The sequence below is a fragment of the Halyomorpha halys genome, unplaced genomic scaffold, assembly GCF_000696795.3.
Source record: "Halyomorpha halys isolate HHAL.00 unplaced genomic scaffold, Hhal_1.1 Scaffold4852.1, whole genome shotgun sequence".
NCBI classification, from domain to species: Eukaryota; Metazoa; Arthropoda; class Insecta; order Hemiptera; family Pentatomidae; genus Halyomorpha; species Halyomorpha halys.
The window spans coordinates 2,463-25,195 of record NW_027112354.1 but is presented as its reverse complement, the minus strand read 5'-3'; the positions used below and the strand labels follow the sequence as shown (position 1 = coordinate 25,195).

At 29.9% G+C, this 22,733-nt stretch overlaps 1 protein-coding gene across 2 annotated transcripts in view; it reads left to right on the top strand.

The window, feature by feature from the left end:
• The window catches only part of LOC106691911 (potassium voltage-gated channel unc-103), a gene marked incomplete at its 3' end in the record, with an annotated part of 31,964 nt that overhangs the window by 7,257 nt on the left and 1,974 nt on the right, over positions 1-22,733 (top strand). Inside the window, 9 exon segments of one of the 2 annotated variants that reach the window (XM_014437811.2) lie at positions 2,564-2,807; positions 4,858-5,039; positions 8,797-8,817; positions 14,087-14,241; positions 14,355-14,475; positions 15,849-15,969; positions 16,833-16,993; positions 18,917-19,065; positions 22,449-22,591. In XM_014437811.2, the coding sequence (XP_014293297.1) occupies positions 2,564-2,807; positions 4,858-5,039; positions 8,797-8,817; positions 14,087-14,241; positions 14,355-14,475; positions 15,849-15,969; positions 16,833-16,993; positions 18,917-19,065; positions 22,449-22,591 (1,297 nt within the window). 2 annotated transcript variants of the gene reach the window in all.

Here is a 22,733-nt window from a genome sequence, read left to right as displayed (position 1 = left end):
ATATAAAATATTGGACTAAGTAACTAGAGATATAATGTAATATCAATATTATAATTGAAAAAAAAAGACAACATTGTTAAGTCATTATTAAAATTATAATAAAGCTCAATAGTACATTAAATTTAAGTAATTAATTAAAAGAAAATTAATGTTAATTGCAATTTTACCTGAATATAGTGCGATGAATCCAAAGCACTATGATTATATTAATAAATTTTAAATAAATTCTTCATTTATTCTAGGATACGTCCCTCCAGAATAATAAAACAAAAATATTTGCTGGGCTTTAAATTAGCAAATAAAAATAATAATTACATAATAACAAAATGATTAATCATAGTAAATTAATTTTAAGTCCTAATCAGAAAAAAAATAAAGTTATGATATTAATATCTCAGAAGAAAAGAAAAAAAAATACATAGCAATGCAAATTAAACGTATAAATAATTAGATAATTAATACAACAGATTTTAGAAAATATTTATGTAGGTATGGAATATCTATTTTAATTTTATTAGAACTTAAGGGCTAATAAATCGTCGATTAAGCGAAATTTGAAGGTAGGAATGGTACTGGAGTAACAGAAGGAAGTAGAAATTGAATTTTATAGGAAGGAGGGTCTGATAAGGAAGGATCTGTCATAAGGTGCAGTTTAGTAGGCCGAGGACCGATTGTAGCCGAGGGAGTTGAGGCGTAAAAGGAGGAGAAACTCAAAAAAATTGCCTACGGCTACTCAAATTTGTAATACTCGACATACTGTCAAATAGACAATAATAAAAAGGAAAAGAGAGAATGTGTTCAAACAAGTCGAACCATTTTCTCTCTTTGATTTATAGAGCAGACACTACCCAGCCAAGGTCTAATAAAAATAATGATGTAGGATTCCCAGTGAGTCCAGAATAATGGTTTCCGCCATGCTCTGAATCTGTTCCCTCTCAACATCTAGCCCTTTCCAAACACCAGGTGTGTGTGGGATTGATGTCATGATGAAAACGGGTTGAGGGAAACCTCTTTTCCTACATTAGTATTAGTGCATTTGAAGAAGGAGCTGAGGACATTTGATCATTTGGAAAGGGGTAGTCTGTATTTTGTGTCAGTCTGTTGCTGATGGGGCTCACCAGGTTTGTCGATTCAAATAATTTAGTTACTTGTACTCATTCGAGTCTGCGCATTGTGCCTGCCACCTTTGTGGCCGTCCTGTCGGTGTCAGTGTCCTGAATAATGGGTTAGTACAGTACTGAAGGCTGTCAACAAATTTGATATGTCTCCTCTATATAAATTCTGTCACAGTTGATAGTTCGAACCTCGTATGTATGTGTGTCTTTTCTCTTTGAAGTAAAGAATGTCTCATTGTACATCTCAGTATACAACTCTGAAACTATTGGATCCTCTTGGCCTTTGAAGGTGCTGTGGTCAGCATAGGTGCTCCGTAGAGCAGGCCTCAGCACACTTTTGTATATCATTAATTTAAGGCGAAGAGAAGTTCAGGAGAGGTTAGGTGATTAAGCCTGTAAAAAAATTCAATCAAAATTCCAATAACTGTTGAGGTTTAATTGTAAACATATATAGTGAGATACCCGTTAGAATTATAATTTTTTATTTTATTCAATTTTGTTTCATCTTTAATTTTGTATTCTCATGAATGCTTATAGATACCTTAATTACTACTGCCTTGCAGATATTGATTGAATGTAAACTCATTCTACCAGTTTAAGGTAATTTTATTCATTAATACAGTTGTTCAGTTTGTCTTCCATCAATTCCATCTAGTGCCTTTGCAAACCTGCGATTCTAATCAACTCAAATACTCAAATCAATTCTGATTATATCTGGACATACGGAGTTGAGCTTTGGGGCTCCACTAAACCATCAAATTCCTCCCGAATCCAATCCTTACAGTCCAAAATCTTTCATAAAATCCTTAATTCTCCTTACTTCGTCACAAATCAATTCATCCATCAGGACCTCAATATTCCATATGTTGCCGATTTGGCCAGAACCAGATAACATTCCTTCCATGATAAACTTCTTAACCACCCGAATCCACTTGTTTCTAACCTGACTTCTCCTTCATTACCTAATAATCCTCCTAGGCGTCTGAAAAGAAGATTGCCTCCAGATCTTCTCCTCTAGAAATGTTATTGGAGTTCTATCAGTGGGTAGATTCTCCACATGTTTGTATCATGTCACTATGTCACCTACAGCAAATTTACTTGTTTTATATATGTGTATACAGTTTTAAATAACAATAAATAAATTATTAAAAAAAAAAAATTCTGATTAACTTGAAACTTCTTCCAGTTTCGACGGAAGGAAAAAATATTCGATAGTAACCAATATATAAAATTCCCCCAAAAAATTAAGACATAATGTTTTAAATTTTTGCATTAACATCCTTCTGGTATCTCACAAACCTTTGGTACCTTACATAATCATTTGGAGGCAGAACCATTTAACAACTAGCACATCCACCTCGACAATTTGAACCATAAATAGATAAAATCTATCACATATATCTACAAACTACAAAATATATTTTGAATTATTTTCTTAATTGTTGCAGGTGCTGTCGTTGGGAGCCGATGTTCTGCCAGAGTACAAGCTCCAGTCGCCGCGGATACACAAATGGACCGTCCTCCATTACAGTCCGTTCAAGGCTGCCTGGGACTGGATCATTCTGCTCCTCGTCATGTACACCGCCATTTTCACCCCGTACGTTGCCGCTTTCCTCCTCAACGAAGCAGACTACATGAAAAAGAAATCGGAAAAATACAGCGATGAACCATTGGTTATCGTTGATCTTATTGGTAAGGAAGAAATTTCCTAATTATAAGTTTTGTTGGAAGATTTTTGATTGACCGTGTGTATCAATGAATGGAATATAGTCCGGGTGCGGTCAAAAAAATTCAAATAGTAAATGGATATACTATTTTTATTTGAGCCAACGTTTCGCCTCACATTGCAGGGCTTTCTCAGGGCTAAAAGAGATACAAACACTTGACATAGTTACAAAAAAAATAAGTGGAAAATAGCAGCGGTATACAATGAAAAGTCAAATTAAATAAGAAAAATTAAAAGTTGTTAACAGTAAATGAAAACGGTAATAGTAACAGAAAAATAAGAGGAGAAATATTAAAGAAAATACAAATTAAGAGATGAAAAGAGAAAAGAATAAAAGCAAATGAAAATTAATGAGACAGAATTCATACCTCAAAGTCAGAGTGAGCCGTTTGTATTGGGAGGAGTGGGGATGGCAGTTAAGCACGCCACATAATAACGAAAATAATTTTAAAGTAATCAATGCAAATAAATTAAGATTTAGGTAAACAATAAATGATAATATACATAATAAAGGGGGAGAAGAAATATTTACAAAATTATATAAAAAAAAAAATTCTAATAGATAGAAAAACAAAGAAGAAATAAAGTATAAAATAATGGGATACAATATGTGTGAGTGATTAAGAAAGACAATATACCAAATGAGAGGGGATACAGAGATATGTAAATTATAATAGAAAATTAATAATAAAGTAGTTAATATAAGTACACTTAAGTTGGTAACACAACTATGTCAAGTGTCTGTATCTTTTTTAGCCCTGCCGAAGCCCTGCAACGTGAGGCGAAACGTTGGCTCAAATAAAAATAGTATACCCATTTACTATTTGACTTTTTTTGACCACACCCGGACCATATTCCATATAGGTTTTGTTGTTTGAATTTTAGGGTAAAAACTACATATGGTTATTAATGCCCTTGTAACTAACTATAAAAGAAAAATTATATAAAAAATTAATATTGATTTTTTTATGTCAGTTACAGGTGATAATTATTTTGATTATGATAGTTTAAAATAATTAATGAATATAACATAATGATGATAAGGACAATTTATGATAATTATTCGATGATTCTTTGTAATATACAAAGCAGATTCATATTTTTCCTAATGACACAGAGATGGACCTCTCTTTGTTTTCAGATAGTCATAGGTTAACCAACAGTGTTATTAACACCTCCTCACTTCTACATTAATTGAAGGAGAAGGCCTAGCAACTTACAGTTGGCTTTATAATTTTAAGTTTGTTATTATCTGATGCAGTCCAATTTTGTTGCCAGTCATCCTGAAATGACTGGGAACCCAAAAAAATGTTATTTTTCTAGAAGAATTTTCCAACTGCTTAGTGATGTGATGAATTTCTTTCGCAAGAGGGTTATTTGGAAAAGGCCTTTGAGATCACTCAAAGAGTCAGAGCAAACAATTGGTCATTGATCTGTTGGTGACTGAACTAGTAGCACTGCTTTTGAAATTCTCATCAGTCAAGCTGTGACGACACCACAAACTCCATCTAGCTTGTACTTCAGCATTCTATTGCCTTTAAAGACTGTGCATGATGTTAAACCAGTTGTTTTCAAGCCATCCTTGGCCGTCCGCACCCCTACCATCTTCTCATATCAATCTACGGTCAACTATTCACACCTCATAAAGATCTTAATGTTCCATATATAGTTGATCTAGCCTGCAACCACATATCAATCCTTCCATTCTAAACTCACTAGTTTCTAACCTTACTTCTTCTTCTATTCCTAATAATCATTCAAAATATCAGAAAAGAAGATTGTCTCAAGACCTTCTAATGTAGAAATGTTATTAGAGTGCTACCAATGGGTGGTATCTCCACAAATCTGCCATGGTACTTTAGCTTATCATATTTATTTGTACTTTTACTTAAATACAGTTATAAATTTCTAGAAATAAAGAAGAAAAAATTTGGCTGTCACTCTCAATAATGACAACTATGAAAGTAACAATTTGGCATGGACATTTTTTTAATTTAATATATTTTTCCCTTCTAGTGGATGTAACATTCATTGTGGACATCTTGATAAACTTCAGAACGACATATGTAAATAAGAACGATGAAGTCGTATCACACCCTGGCAAGATCGCAGTTCATTACCTTAGGGGCTGGTTCCTTATTGACCTAGTGGCTGCCATTCCATTTGACCTTCTCATCTTCGGATCTGACACTGATGAGGTAATTATTATTTTAATATAAATTTCTTGTAAAAAGTTATAAATAATGTTATTTATTTTAAGGATTTTTGTTTTTTTTACTAAACCTTTGTCAGTTAGATTTTTATCTGATTTCATTAATAGTTTTGTAATGATTACACAAATATTGCTGTAGCTCTATAGATATTCGTTGAGCCACACCATCCCAAAATATCAAATGCTTTAGAACTTTTAAATTTAATGTGGAAATATATTTCATAGATATCCTCCAGAATGTTTTTTAGTATGAATTATTGTATCAAGAGGGGAAATAATTGGCTTTCTATATATAATTTGAGAAATTTTCACAATTCAATAATAATAAAATTCATTATTCAAAATTTTTCATATAGATTCTGAAATTAAAGAATAATCATTCTGTATCTTTTCTGAATTTTTCAATATCGCAAATTTCAAATATAGAGTATTTGAGGGTTAAGTTTCCTAACTGAAAACATGAATTAAGGATCTCAAAAAAAGAAAATCATTCTTTATATGATGTCCTTGCGTATGATTTGTGAAACTATAACACATATTTAGTACCATTCAGCCTCTGCTGCTGTGGAAGAAAGATGCGGAGCCTGTCTTAATTAATGCTCGAGGAGATCACTTTGAACAACATTTAATAAGAATGTTAGTGCTTATATTTCATTAATAAATTAGTTACAATACATATTAATTCTTTTATTACAACCTAAATAATTCATAACAATGAGAATCTTTAGACATGAATATCCCTTAAACAAAGCTTTAACGGTAACACCTACATAGGGAATTTTTTACATATTTTAAGATTCTTAATTCATACTTTCAGTTATGACATTTCACTCTGAAAAAAAAAACAGAAAATATAATATTTACAAACCCTAATTATAAGTTTCTTATATAAGGTCAAAGGAGAATGTGAAAATCAATTTTATTTGTTTGTTTTTTTACCCTAAAACAAGGTTTTGGGGATGTATGATAAATATATTTTTTTCTTACTACTATCTTGCACGTACAGTGGTCACTTTGTATCAAATGATGTGAAATTCCGAATGTAGAGTTTTCTCTACTTAGAACAATGCTACAAAAGTGGGGATGAATTTTAAATTCAAAATTTTGTCTTGTTTAAATTTTTTTTTCACATTTTTTTAAAGTCCAGTGCACCTAATCAAACTCTCCAAATCGATTTTAGAAATAAAGGGTTTCATTATTTGTTTGTAAATTGATTTTGTGTAAAAAAAGTGGTTTTAGGGGTCTCAACGTTTTTGTCCTTACATTCCATTTTTTTGCTAGTATCAAAGTACTAATGAAACAATTAAATAAATTTTCATTTGTTTTCAATAAAAAATGAGGAAAAAATCACGGCACTATAGTGTTGGAGCTTTTTCATATTTAACTCAAATCTATTCACAATTATAGTGATAGCTAGAAAATAAGTTGTATATATAGTTTAGATTTAAAAATAATTATTGAGTCTACAATTTAAAATAATATTGGGTAATTTATTATATTTGATGTAGATTATTCACAAGTTGTTTGTTGATATAAAATTTGTGAACACAAATCATTTTTATTTATGTAATTTTTTTTTCTTCTTTTCTTATAAGTAAAATTTTATTTTTATGTTTAATACTCAATTGTTTAAAACGTACTGAATTGAACAAATTAATTCTTTAGTTTGCTTAATTCTTAAGATATAATATTTAAGAGGTGATTTTATTTAAAATAGAAAAGCTATGTTTGTATCTTGCATGATGGAGCTATGTTAATTTCAACTATGTGTAGTATTGTAAAACTAATTTGTAAATTCACATACATACTTGTAAAAATGAAAATTTAGTGCATATTGTAGGAAGGAACACAGGTGAGAATCTAGATAAGCTTGGCTGGATCTACGGTCGCTTTGCAAAAATATTGACTCATAATAATTAAAAGAAAACAATACACTGGAGTACATTGGACAAAACAGATTATTCATAATTTTTTTTTTCTGATTCATAAACTTTTTTTTTAATTCTGATATTATTTTAAGTGTGAGGAATACAAAATCTTGACTTGATATGATTGAATACATTTTAGTTTTTCTGGATGGAAATAGAAAAGAAAACTGATGTTTTTTTTTTTTACAAATGAATTTTTCAAAATTCTAAACATCCAGCCCTAAGACCATGCATGAATTGCAATTAACTAATTACAAAAAAACAAATTACTAAACAAAGTTGATGTAAAATTGGGTACAATTTTTCCACAATTAAAATAATTTACTTATTTCTCTTCCATCAATTCAAAATTACGTTTCTGTTATATAGCACTTTTGTCTCTAACCACAAATCAAATAAACATATTTTTGATCTTAATGAATCCTGGAGATTTTTACCTTAGTGACTACCTCTCTAGCAGGGTTAAAACAAAAATGGTAAAACCAAAATTAAATTTAAAAAAATTTACATATCTTTAAGATGAAATACAAAATAAGAAACATAAAATAATGTTTTGATTATTGGTAGCAGTGGCATGCGCAAACCTAGCATATAATCCCACTGTTGCTGCTCCCATATGCCGGTGATGGCATTTTTCTTGGGGAAAAAAATAAATAAAATAAAATAAAAAGTGATGGATCCAGGAACTTTCTGCGGTGGAGTACACCTGTGTTCAAGGAGAATCCCATTCACCTAAGTAAAGGATCTTCAATCCTTCTTCCCTAAAAAGTTTAAAACACTAAATACCTTGGTTTTGCTAAGGCAGTCTGTTTAATGTTCCTTTTTTTTTTTCTTTTTTTTTTTAACATATTCTGGACTTGACCGCAGAACCCCTGGTGCAGTTGCTCCATTGGAACATTAGACAATATTTTTGATATATATATATTACTATGGAGAAAAAGTCTTTCTGAATTGATATATTCTTGATAAATTAAATGTAATTTAATTTATTTTTCAAATAAGGATGCAATAATAAAAACCAGTGTGGGAGGACACGTTTTGTCTATTATTAATGAGCTGCAGTTTAGTCACATAACTTATTAATGTATAGAGAATATAAATACACCTCATAATTTTAATTATTATTCTGATTAAGAAGTTGGTCCAATCCATTTTATATTTATGTTAAATTATTTATAATCATAAATTAGTTTAAACTCCTCTACAGGACAATGAAACACTAATCTACGTTTAAAAAACTGGTGCAACAAAACTATGGTCTCAGTATGGTTTAAGCTTAACTTGCTTATAATTAATACGCCAAGTTCATTATGAGAGAATTTAGTTAATGAATATTTTTTCTCATTATAGACTTAAGTATGTACTAGTACCTGAAATGTTGCTCTAAAAAAATATAAATAGAGTTTCCAGTCAAAATACAATGGGAAGATTCCAGTCACTAAACCTTGAGTTTCTAAACTACTAGCACACAAGTTACCAGTTGTAGTTTATTGTGAAACCTCCACTGGTAAGTTCTTAGCTGATATTTTAAGAACTCAAGGCTTTGTGATTAAACTCTTCCAATTTTATTCTAATGATTATTATGTCTCTTATGGAGTTTTTGCTCTTATATATAATTAGAGCTTTTAGTTTTAATTTATATAATCAGAACCTCCTCTAAAAACTTTATCAGTAGTTTATCTAGATTATTGATATTATTTAATATTAAATACCCTTTGGGAATAGCATAAGTATTGTTGAAACTGGCGTAGCTTCATTTATGCTTCGGGATGAAAAGAAAGAATTTGTCAAAAAAAAATTTTCGCCTATTTTCAGTTGAGCTCGGACAAAGATGAGGTCAGTTGGAAGTAGTGAGAGGATCATTTATATAATCGCTTGTCAAACGAACACATGCTACAGCTTGGCACTAGTTTAAATTAGACTACATACCTTGCATCAATTTCAATTTCATTTTCAAATTTTGTTTTTAAGTTCACCAAAACTCACTAAATACAAATAATATTCAGGCTTCAAGCTATTTTTCCACTGCAGATTTCAAAATTAGCACATTAATCATCTACAGGAAACTTTATAGTTATTAAAAATTATACATGAAAAATTAATTTTTATTAAACCCAATTTCAATTTTATTTTATTTTTTTAAATGCTGTTTCACCCTCACACATTGTAGTTAAATTGTAGGAGCATGAGCTAAATTTTTAATATTAATTTTTATAGTCTTAAAAAGTAAAATTATAAAAATATATATATATAATATATAATTTTTATTTAGATTTTAAAAATATGCAATTATCAAAATAATGATTATATTAGTATTTGAATGTATTTTCCTAATGCCATGAAGAACTGGATTATAAAGAACTTATTTCAGTACTATGCTAACAAAAAATTATTAATTAGCTTATTGGCATCCTAAAAAATATATTTTTTGAATTAATTTTGTTTTAGTGCTTTAATAGAGTTTGAGTTCATCAAAAATTATTCAATTAAGTTTAGTTTGAACTTAATAAAAAAATCCTAATTTCTATTTTTTTGTTTTTTATCGACCAGTCGCCATCTGAAAAAGTAAGACTCGATAGAAGTCGTTTTTCTAACTATTTCATGTTGGTTATAGATTTCCATAAATCTTCATGATGGATAATGATGAAATATTCACACCGTCAGGGTGAAGATGAAACAGTTTGAGATCGTGCTCTTCAAGAATTTCACATATTGATAACACTCCCCAATCTTCATGAATCCTTTCACATCTGACACAGCCCCTCATAGTCTTACCGACTATTCTCCTGAGAAATATCACTTTGGCCGATATAATTCTACTTACATACTTATCGAGGATTGTCCAGCTTTCAGGGAAGAATACAGATTTAAATGGACAAAGTTTGGCCAATCTTCTTACTTACCTATAATTATGTTTTTGATAGTAAAATTCATTAGCCTTTATCAATTGATTTAAAATCTCCTAATCTATTTTACCATCATTGCACTCGGAATCCTCCATGCCCATTGTGAAGCTAGGAAAACCCATGTGATTTCCAGACGTGAACCAATAGTTGGTACTTCTTAGGGTTGCCCTTTTGGGATCATCTTACCTTGCTGGTGCTATTCTCATGTTGTATCTTGGAGGATCCTGTTCCATTTGCTTGGGGCTTAATCGATCCTTACTTGGAGGTTCTCCAGTAGATCTTCCAGACTTTCCCTCTTCTTCTCAAGTCGGTAATAGTCTTCCTACTGGAGGAGGTTGATAGGTATTCCCCCTGCAACAACGGATGTACCTGCTTCACTTTTGCCATGAAACATTGTTCTATATACCTAAGTGACTTGCAGCAGAACCATCTACTGGACTGTCGCCAACCCACTCTTCTGCCTGTGACCCCATGTAGTGGATGTATATCTCAAGATGCCCACCACCACTACTTTATATCGTCAATTTTGTAAGGTATCTGAGATTTCATAATGTGCCCCCAATTCAATTCAACTTTCTCCTAATCCCTTATGCCAAGGTACATGACAACCTGGGATGTACTCTGTTTCCTTGTATCCTGAGAGTAATAGGGTGGGCCTTGCAATTCATATGACATTGGTTTTAGTTGAATTTATTTGTAATCCTCTTAACTGTAATTATTTATGGTATTCAATTAAAGATGGCTGTAGAGCCTCCTAGGAGTCAACTATGAAACCTGAGTACACTCTGGAATTAAATTCCAATATTTCACACACAGTTTTGAGATTCTACTTTACACACCTCCCAATCTCATTGGTAAGAAGAGTAAAAAGTAGAGAGCTAAGACGATCACCCTGCTTTACGCTGTAAAAGTGGAAAGATTGTCTTGGTTGTTCCTTGAGTATTACAACACCCTTTGGATTTTGGTTTACAGTTCAGGGTTACTGGGCAGATGTAGTGAAGGCTATCTATCTAGGAGTTCTGGATCCTGTTACAAGTTAGGAACCCGTTGTTTCTGGGCAAAGGGCTTCCACCACTGGGCCAATCACCTGTATAGAGTATAATTGATTCAAAGCAATTAATGCAGCCTCCTATTTAGACAGCGAATTATATAATTTAAATATTTACAATCAGAATATATTCTTGTATGTAAGAATATGCAGCATTAAATACATCTGAAGATGAAAAGAAGGTATAATTCAATGAAGTCCAAATTATCGAGAGATTGATAAATGTACTAGCAGGAGGAATTAATTTGAAAGTGGCAAAACAATAAGTCCTAAAGAGCATTGAATTAATCAATAAAGGATGATTGAGGCTGTGAGGGTTTCTTGAATTTCTCATAAATATATAAACAATCCTATCCTATTTTGAATCACTCATTTGTTTTCTGATCAAACAGGGTTGCCTAAATTTAGTCAGGATAAATCTTTATTAATAATATACCAAGGTCCATAGTCTCTATAGTTTTAAATGTAATGAATGTTGTTGTCTAAACTTATATTCAACATAGAGGAATATAGCTTAAATTTTTATTTTTTTTTCTTCTTGGCTTTTATCATCTATATTTTTTTATATCTAATCGATAATAGTTAATAATTAAAGTTATCAAAAATTGGTATAATATCCAAGCTTGGGAATCCCTGCATTATAGAGATTAGTAGTTGCTTTAAAGAGCTTTCTATCTCTGTAGTTTCTTTTCAGAATTGTCATCCATTATTTAAATATTTCATTTAAACTGATTTTTATTTTATTTATTTAGGACAGGTATCTTGATTTATATTCATTTATGAACAGGTTCTGTGACATTACACTAATAGTTCACTCCTTATAAAAACTTGAGAAAATTCCACCATCATAAACTGCAAATTGTATGATTATATAACTAAAACTAAACCTATGTATACTATGTATCATATTCATATAATTAATTTGAATTTGTTTGCTTGGGTAGTGTTTCTTCAAGTAATCTTCTTATCACATATATCTTCAGAAAATTTACTTGTATAGTAGGAGCCATAAATTGGAGATGGGCCAAATTGTAACTCAATCCTTTGAATAGCAGGACTCTCCTGCGTAAAACTAACCTGTGAAAATCTGTCCATCAGAAATCACAAACAAACCTAATTCCTATTTGAGTTTTAGAATATAAAATATTTTCACTTGAATAAAATACATTTTATTCTAATTATTTAATGCTTTGTCTATGAAATAATAAAGACTATATACAACAAATAAAACAGTACTAGCAGTACACCTGGGGTATATTCAGGCATGTGAGGACAACTTTGCAGTTACTTGAGTGAACAAATGTTCCTACTTAGAAAAACCTAGATTAAGGTTTTTTATAAATACTTAACAGTCTTCCATATACCTCTTTAAAACTAAAACCATAGTGGCATCAAATGATTTGAAAAGTTCTGTATCTCATTGAGACACTGAGCCACTAATTTATTTATTTTTATTATTTATTGTTTTTTCCACCTGATATTAGGATATTTCTGATCACCTATAGGTCATTATTTTTTTTATAGCAGTCATTACATATTTTTGAACAAGATTTCAATATATTCATTTATTTCAGTATTATTTTACAAAATAGTACTGAATATTATAATTACACAGTTTCCCTGATTCATTAAAATATAATATAAATTATAAGTTTTATAATGCTATGTTAGATCCATTTTAAATTTATTAATGCATGAATCCGGTTGCTGTATATAATAAGGCTTGCGTTTGTTAGTTGCCTATTTATGATATATACAATTTATTAATATTTAGGTACAAATATCCCGTAAGTATAGAACCATATGTCTATATTTTTGAAGTTTTTATACTTGTTGTTTATTAAAGTAATGAAAATTTTGTGAATTTGAAATTGCAAAGTCAGTTACAAACTTCCGTATTTGTTTTGTCTATTATGAAGTTTGGCTCAGCTAATTATCTTATTCTGCTATTCCAATTTGATTTGATTTTTTCACTTAACCCATTCTTGTGATATCTCCATCTATTATCTTTCTCCTCTATTAGGTCTCTTTTATGAGTTGTTTTAATATCCTTTCTTCAGATATCCATAGTATATCACCTCAAATCTATCATTTTTTCTATTATTTTAAAGAGGGTGTATTTCTCTTCTTGATCCTCATTTCAAAACACAGGAGCCAGACTCAGTCCCAGGAGATGATTAGTCATACATCATGGATCATATATGGTACATGCAGAAAGGTATGATATGAAAGATATTATTCACAATACAATCATCTAAGCCAACCTTGAGGTTAAACCAGCTAAAGCCATTGAAGGGACACAAGTTAGAATGGTTGAGGATATTCTCCAGATAGATCTGAACTGAATCACAAGAACAACCTATGATAATGCAGCTAAAAAAATCCATACAAATCTGGTAGTCTGAGAACATTGATTATTTATTAATGTCCTATAATATATTAACCTTCTGAAAAGGGAACCAGCTGCTTAGTAAAGTTCAAGACCAAGAAATAAGATATCAGATATAATTCAAGAATCTAAATGAGTGTAAAGAGTTGTTATCCATTAGCAACAATTGAGGGAAACTGACTTTGTATTGGTCAGAGTTTTGGAGCCATTTTTATTAACCTTCCTAAGGAAGACTTATAAATATAGTTTTTGAATGCATCTTTTATCTATAGGAAGACCACATGATCTATTACTTTCTTAGCAAAGAATAGCATATCACAGTGGTTATAAAACAACAAATTTGCTGGTAGAAGCAAAAAGAGTAGATTTAAGGAAATCCTTTTGTAAGGACTTCCTTAGTAACATTATAGACATAGCTCTGAGAGCCCTTCAGGACAGCTCTTTCCTGAAACTGTGAAATACTTGTAGTGATTCCATTTTTAGGTCTCAAGATTATTTACTTTAACTAGAATTATTTTTTTTTTAATCCTTCTTTCTCAGTATACAACATTACTGTTTAAAACATTCATAAGTCCTTAGAAATCTTCTCTCGGAAATTTATATATGTCTATTGTTTTAATGATTTTAATCCATTTTTGATAATTTTATGTTGCAATTTCATTTTTCAAAACTTTTTTAGAGAAAAAAATTTATACAAAAATTAATATCTTTATTACTAATCTAAAATTATCAGTTTTTTGAGTTAAAATAACCTTTTTGCAGACTACAACACTGATAGGATTACTGAAGACAGCCCGTCTGTTGAGACTTGTTAGAGTAGCAAGAAAAATTGACAGGTATTCCGAGTATGGAGCAGCTGTTTTATTACTCCTTATGGCTACTTTTGCTCTCATCGCTCATTGGTTAGCCTGTATTTGGTAAGATGTTGGCTGTTTGTAAGAAGTTGCCTCTTTATATAATTCTATTTGCCTTTGTTATGATTATCTTAATACCATTATCATATTTTTTTTAATTAAATATTCTTGTTCAGGTATGCAATAGGAAACGCTGAGCGACCTCATTTAACCAGTAAAGTTGGATGGTTAGATATTTTAGCAAATGATACTCATCAATTTTATCTTCAAAACAACACTGGTGGACCCTCGATAAAGGTATCATATAACTGTAACCATACTAAAACTTTTTAAGTACAAGGGTGATCAAATAAAGGAGTTTTAAATAAATATTGATTTCTCTTCTGTTTTATTATAGATAATAAATAATTTAGTGATTGTAAAAAATAAATAAATTATTAAATATGTATAAAGAATAAACAAAAGTAAACAGGAGATTAATAATGAATTATGTATGTTTTAATAAATTTAGTATTTAGGATTAATTCGGGAGAGATGTAGCCTTAATCATTTTGCTCATGTTGGGAAATAAATGTCTCTATTTTCCTAGTATTTCATCTGTTTTGTTTACCTTCCATTAACCCTTTGTTGTTGTTATTGCTACTTGCTTATATTACTCCCTCTTTTACCTCCCCACCTATACTCAATTCAGTTTTGCTCTGGCATTATCGCAAGGATAAGAATGAATATTTCTCTCACTATTACACTGCTAATGTGGCATATATTTTTTTTTCATTTTACGTTGAGCTCACCTTGACACTTCCTGTGTTTCTTATTTTAAATCATGAACCGAGGCAAGAAAATGTTTGATGTTTTACGAAATTTGGATTCTTCAGCCTCTGATGTAGCTAAAATTTACAATTGTAATTTCAAATTGTATTGAAAATAATCTTAAAGATTTTTGTCATCATCACATCCAATTATTTTTAAAAAAATAGTAGAAATCGTCTACTTGAGATAAGTGCTCATGGGACACCTCTCAGGGGATAAAAAAGTAGGACACTCCTGCCGGGTTAATAAGCATTTCATGATAAGACATCATTTGTGCTGTAAATACATACATATATGGTGCAGCAATTCAACATTGAAGCAGGACCTCCTTCAAAAGACTCTGTCGTACTTCTTTGTTCTGAGCAGCATTTACCCAATTAACTTTATCTAGTAAGTATCTCATATATCTGTGGACCCTATCAAATCCTCTGAGGTTGGATCTCCCTACTCTTTTTTGTTTGATAAAGGACCTATCTCGTCACTGTCTTCAATTCTTGCAACACATCTTATCCTTCTGACCTTTCCAATCATCCCTAAAGAGTATTTAAATTTGTAAATTTCTTTGTTGAAAACCTTAACCTTTTTTGGCCATTTTCTGACTTATACTACTTTACTCTCCTTCTTTGATATGTTCCTGACTATCCTGTCTACATCACATTTTACTAATTTAGGAACATGCAATCTATTCTATCAAATGGCAGAATTATATACTCTCAACTTCAATCAGTGAAAATCTTCTCTCCTTCTAAGCCACCATCACTCTTACAACCAGACTAATTTGCCTTCATTAATTTTAATATTCTGTTATTTTTCAGAATATGTATTATTTTTCACTTAATATCCTTATTTCTATGTTTCAGTCGAGGTACATCACTGCTCTTTATTTCACATTCAGTTCCCTTACTTCGGTTGGTTTCGGGAATGTTGCACCGAACACAGATGCAGAAAAGATTTTTACCATAGCTGTTATGTTAGTGGGATGTAAGTGGAAACTTTAAATATATTTAGGTTTATAGTTGGCTTGTAGATAAATGTATTATGAAAATATTCCATATGCTTGATTTAAAATAAAAAGTTTTGATTTTTCCAAAATTAATATTTATTTACTAATTATTTGTTTAAATATTTCAAGTTGTGCAATTAAATAAGTTTCTATAATCAGGGTCAGATTTACCTAATTGGCCCACTACTAACCTCTGGGCACTCAGTTCTAGGGAGTATACACTGAAATATTTAATTTTAGTTTTGTTCTCTTTATAATTGAAGATTATTTTTTTATTTAGTTATAATAATAAAATTAATGATTAATTTAACCATATATATTTTGTTAGTATATAATATTACACACAGGTTAAGAAAATATTTTTAATTAATAGATAGATATGTTCATTATTTACATTCTAACTGTATAAAATTCAAAACGAATTCTAGGTTTGAACCTAAAATTTGTCATAGCAATTTTAAATATTGAGTAAATTTTTAACTTGCTGGCAATGTTTATTTTCCTGATAATGTATAAAATATAACTTGTTTATTATTATCACTGACATCTTTTTTTTTTTTTTTTTGATAGATTTTTTCTTAGTAGCACTAGGAAAATACATATATTATTCATATAAAGCATAAATTAGGTTAATTTTAATTTGTCAATGATCTATTATCCAATTTATTATCACTTATTTACTGAATTAATCATGAAGATTAAATAAAGAGGAATTTATTTTAATAATAATTTAAGAAAAAAGCTACTGTTCAGTGAGTCATTGTATTATATATGAAGTTGTAAATTATTGTTTCCAATTTAATTAAATAATAATTATAATTTTTTTTCAATCTCATTTCAGCACTTATGTATGCTAGTATATTTGGAAATGTATCAGCAATAATCCAAAGATTGTATTCGGGAACAGCGAGGTATCATACACAAATGTTAAGGGTGCGAGAGTTCATTAGGTTTCATCAAATACCTAATCCGCTTCGCCAAAGACTGGAGGAATACTTTCAGGTAATATTTCAATTAATAAAAGCGCTTAGAAAAAACAATTTGTTGTTTTTTTAGTTTTTATTAGAAAGTTTAAAGTAAAATACTTGTCACTTTGGTAAATATTTGATGTGTGGATTTAGGATGAGATTTGACGTTATTAGTTATATTAGTCTAAGTCAATTAGAAACAATTAGTTGTTTCGATTTAAAAGGCTGCTTAAATATATGAAAATACATGATGGTAACACATTTCACTTTATATTTGTATTTTCATTTTGCCTTATTTAGATACTCCAATTATGCTTGGTAAGCATCAATCTCCTTGATTTTTTATTTATACTTGTCATTTTTTTTTTCCACTTGAAAAGATTAAAAATTTATCAAATAGGTAAATCAATTTGTACTTTATAAAATAATTATTCTAATTTAATACATTATTTAATTTAATATCATTAGGTTCAACAACATAATAAAAATTTGTATACTGCATGACAGAAAGAAAAATAATAATGCATTAGAACAAACTCCGACAGGTTTTCCTTCAGGGAGTTTTATCCCAGTATATATATTGTCTAAAACAATAACGAGACTAACAGTCATAGAAGGATACTGGGAAAGATTTTGTGACATACTTCACTAAAAAGAAGACAAAATCAGGAATACTACACACAACACTCGAACTACTAATCACAACTGAACATTACAAGGAGGCATATAAAGTTCTTTGTTAGTCTCCAAAAAACCTTTTGAGGATTTCAACACCAACTAGGAAGCCACAGGGATGACAAAACAAGGACTAATCTATATATTAGTAACTGTTCATACAACTAGTAAGCCTTAATTCTCTCATTCACAAACATTCTCTATGCTAGAAACCCCTTAAATTGTATGATTTACAGAAAAAACTGCAACCTATCTATCTTCAGAGATATCATCTCATAATAATGATATAAGGGGTTGGAAGAAAAATATCTAGTGGGGCCACTCACACAACTTTCATTTTCACTTTGGCTGGAAAATTTAAGACCAAAATGGTGTGATGCATTTTTACTGTCAGTCCAGTTAGAATTTTTTTTTTTCATTTACATTATTAGACAATTTATCTTTCAAATGAACATCTGGAAGGTTGCAGAAAATTTATACTTTTTGAATTATTCAAAAGAATAATAAAAGTTAACATATAACTGTAACTTAACTCATACAACTGATTCAATTCAAATGATTTTTTTTTTTCGTTTGTTAAGAATTTGATTACTTTTCAAATTATCTTCTCATCAAAAAATATTTTCCTGCTTTTTCTCAGGGAATTATTCTACATAAGAAAAGGTAAAGAGTTTTAAAGAGAAAAGTACAGGTAAGTTTCATCAAAATCATTGGAACTGTTTATGCGCTGAAATATGTGGAAAAACAGGTTTACTTCTAGAGTGCCCAATTTGGTTCACAGCCATCATGGGCCAAAATTCTACAAAAAAAAAATCTAAAAATTCAGCATGCCTGATCGAGATAGCACAAACCAATGGCTAAAAATACAGTTTTTGAACAAGGGAGTTCTGGTATACATAGATCCATTGAAAACAACATCAAAAATTTTACACGATTAAAATATTTTCCTTATAGATAGTAGCAATAGGAAACCTTAAAAAACTTACATTTTTCAAATTCATGCAAAATAATAAATAAAATAAAGTTAATTGAAACCAATTTTATTTATATAATCTGATCGACTATACTCATTTTCTTTCCTTTTTTTCTGATTCATCATTTCTACAATTTTAAGCAGCTTAAATTGTACATTTTGTTTAGAATTAGCCTGATAGATACAATAAAAATGATAGATATTATATTTTTACCTACCTTATAGGCTAGTAGTTGTTCGGATGTAAGATAGTTAGATACGTTGTCTGTAGTATAATTAAGTATAGGTGACTTTGTGTATTGTGTGTAGCATGCATGGACTTACACTAATGGAATAGATATGAACAGCGTGCTGAAAGGATTTCCTGAGTGCCTTCAGGCAGATATTTGTCTGCATCTCAACAGAAATTTACTCACATCCTGTACAGCGTTTGATGGGGCTTCTCCAGGATGTTTAAGGTCAGAAATCTCAACAAATAAACTTTCAAATTAACACTGTAGAAAAAATAATTTTAAAAAAATTAATTAAATTTTAAAAAAATATATATAGTCAACTCTCGATAATTCAAATTGAAAGAAAATTACAAATCGCTTAGAATTATACTCAATATTTGTATACAAACAGTACATCTCAAACTAACATTAAAAAAAGACTAATCAGTTTTGTATATCTGGGTACCTGGTCAAGCTAAGGATTAAGGTTTTAATTATTCAATCTCGACTAGAACAACGATTAGTCAGGTAGATTAGGCTCATGCTTCATCTTTATCTGTTCTCTTTTGTACCTCCCAGCATGGAGATGGTTTGGTGAAAATGAGTCAAACATCATTATTCTGAGCCAGGGCCTTCTTGATGTTCATACTCTTGCACTTTTTCATTTATAGCTTGTTGATGTGTTCCATCCATAATAGTCTGGGTCTGCCTCCAGCATGACGTCTAGTAGGCCTGGATTCAAAGAACCTCTGTGAATTCCATTCTTCATTCTGCAAGATGACACAGCCACTTCAGCTGCCACTTTTCAACAATATACTTGAAGGCAGGCACTCCAAAGTTCTCTACCTCTCCCTCATCCCTTCATTTCTGATTTGCTTTCTCCTTGTTTAACCTGTCACTTTCTAGAGATACTTCATTTCAGCACCTGTAACTCTACTCCAGTGCATTTCCAGCGGGATCCAACTTTTATTTCTGTAAAGAAGGATAGATACATAGATCTTCAACAGACCTTACAGATGTAATTTCAATATACTTTCTGTCTCCTTTTTAATTACCAGAGTGCTTTAAAGCTGATAATAAACACTATTTGCCTTTTTATTTCTGTAGGAAAGCTCTTGATAATTTTTCCATTCATGCTGTTTTGAGATAGATTCACTCACTGGCACTTTCTAGTTTTGAACTATCAAATTATATTCTTCATGATCATTGTGCATCATTGTACTTTATTTGCATTCAGTGTGATGCCCTTTCTTTTTAAGTTAGTCACTCAGTCCATATTTGCTGATTACTTTTATTAGAGTCAATGAAAACCAAACCTTGAGCTAGAATTATCCTTATATTCTATTTTCTTATCATTGTCCATGTCATCCTTCTGAACTTGTTTGTCTTCTTTACTCACATTGAGATGTAATACTTTATATGATACAACGTTATTGGTATGCTACTGCTTCACAGAGAAATGATTTTCAAAATTTTCTGTGTTATGTAATGTTGAAAAAGAGTAAAAATTCAAATAAAAAAGTAAATAAGAGTTATGGTAATGATAAGACTTGACAGACACTATACTATAACTAGGAGAATGGTTTGATTTTTAAAAATTAAATTTATGAATGTTAAATTTGTCTGATAGAGATAATATTGTTAATATTTTTGGATTACTCTAAATTTCTGTTCTTCTATTATTGTGTATAAATTATCATACAGTTTGAATTATCGTGATTTAATTGTATATTTAATTACAGCAAAAGAAATTATGACTTCATAACTAGAATTTTTTTTTAACTTAGGAACAAGAATTGTAATCGTTCAAAAAAGATTTAATAGGGTGATTTATTTTTAAACAAAACTAAATTTTATTCGGTCTCTGAATCAATTACCAATATTAAAATTGATTTTTATGTAACTTTTTATGGCTTTATTCTCCTTCCATTTGTTTTTAATTTTCAGAGGAACATTGTTTTCCAATTTTTATCATTATTTATTATGTATGTAGTTGGTCCTGCATAATTTATTGACTGTTATGTCGATTATTGAAAGTATTTAATAAGTATCAATTACTATCAATTAATTATAGCAGCATGAACTAATGAACTTGGTGATAGAATAATTCTTCATTGTAATGCTGAGTTAAAAGAAACCTATTTAAAAAATTGGATAAAGCTATAAAATTATCAAATCCCTTTGAATCAAGTAAAGAAAGTAAACCCTTCATTTGGCCAGTATGTTTCAAGTGTAAAATAGAAAATCATTTTGTCAAGTGTCTTACCAACCTCTCTGCCATAATGTAAAAGCAGTGGAACTCACTGGTAGTGATCAGGATGGACTACACAGAGAGCCTAAACAGAAGTCAAACATACAGCAGTCACAGAACATTATGTAGATATATACTATAATTGTGAAAGATTTAAAGAAAGTAACTGATCAACAAATGGATCTGATCTCAGTAACTGACTGTTATAGAAAGAATACATTCATTCTCAGTGAAATCACTAATGAATTTAACATTATAAGTGTAAATAAAGGTGAAATAATTCATGTTGCTAGTGCTACCTCTAAAAATATTTTCTTTGGCATTCAGTAAGTGAAAATTTAATGATGTTAAAACAATTAAAAGTGCTAATTATTTAATAAGTATCAATTACTATTGATCAATTATACCGTGTGAATCAATGCGGTCACATGAATTAATTGTAACCATATGATAGAACAATTTTATAATGTAATACTGAAAGAAAATATACCTATTTTAAAAACCATCATTGTCTAAAAGTAAAAACTATAACAATCATGATTACGTAGAGGTGTTCTAGTGGGAAGCTTCAACAAAATACTCCACCCACCTTTGAACTTTTAATCTTCTTAACTTAGGATATTGGCTGATTTATTTATCTACAACTAATTCATGATTCTTCTTTCTCCTTGAAATCTTCAATGGAGGATCCTATCTTGCTTTAGTTATCTTGTGAAGCATTTCTCTTTTAAATCTCTCCATCTTTCTTTATTTTGTACTTGTAAGAGAGTAAATATCGCAATGTTAAATCAGAATAGATCAAAATACAACATGCACCATCTGCTTAAGCTTTCTTGAAATTAAAATATTCATTAATAGGAGAAATAAGCTCTTTCAATACTAGTTATTGAGATTTTTTCCTCAAAACTATGAATCATTCTCTCAAAATTTTAACTTTTCATTAAAATTCAAATTGAACAGCAGCAATAAATAGTATTGACTTATTATTAATCTCTTCAGGATTATAACAAAAAAGAAATTAATGAACGATTGAAATTCATCACTTTTACTTTTTAAAATAGATATTAACCAATGAATCAACAAATATACATAAGTTATAAATATAATATTTTTTTTTTGAAGTTGAGAGTCTGATTTCTTTTGTTGCTAGGTTATTTTACTAGTCACATTTGCATGTATGTATATATATCAAACTGTGAGTGGCAGTTGTTTTATATATGTGTGTATACTACTGCATGTATGTACTAAACGTTTTATATATACAATATTATATACTTTTCATTCCAATCCAAATAAAAAAAAAATCACATTTCTACTATTTTTTTTTCCTTTATTTCAGAAAATTATTAAAATTTCAAACTAACTATTTTTGTTTTAGGGCCTTATCACTGAAGTTTAAAACAACACATGCGCCACCTGGAGATACTTTAGTGCATAAAGGGGATGTTTTGACTTCACTTTACTTCATATCAAGAGGGTCGATAGAGATTCTCAAAGACGATTTAGTCATGGCGATACTCAGTCAGTATTAATTTATTACATTTTATTTATTCATTATTTTACTTTATTTTGTAATTTATATTATTTTAATAATTTACCAATATTAAAAAGAAAGTAATAAATTTGTTAAAAATTTTCTATACTTAGTGTGATTCTAGGATTG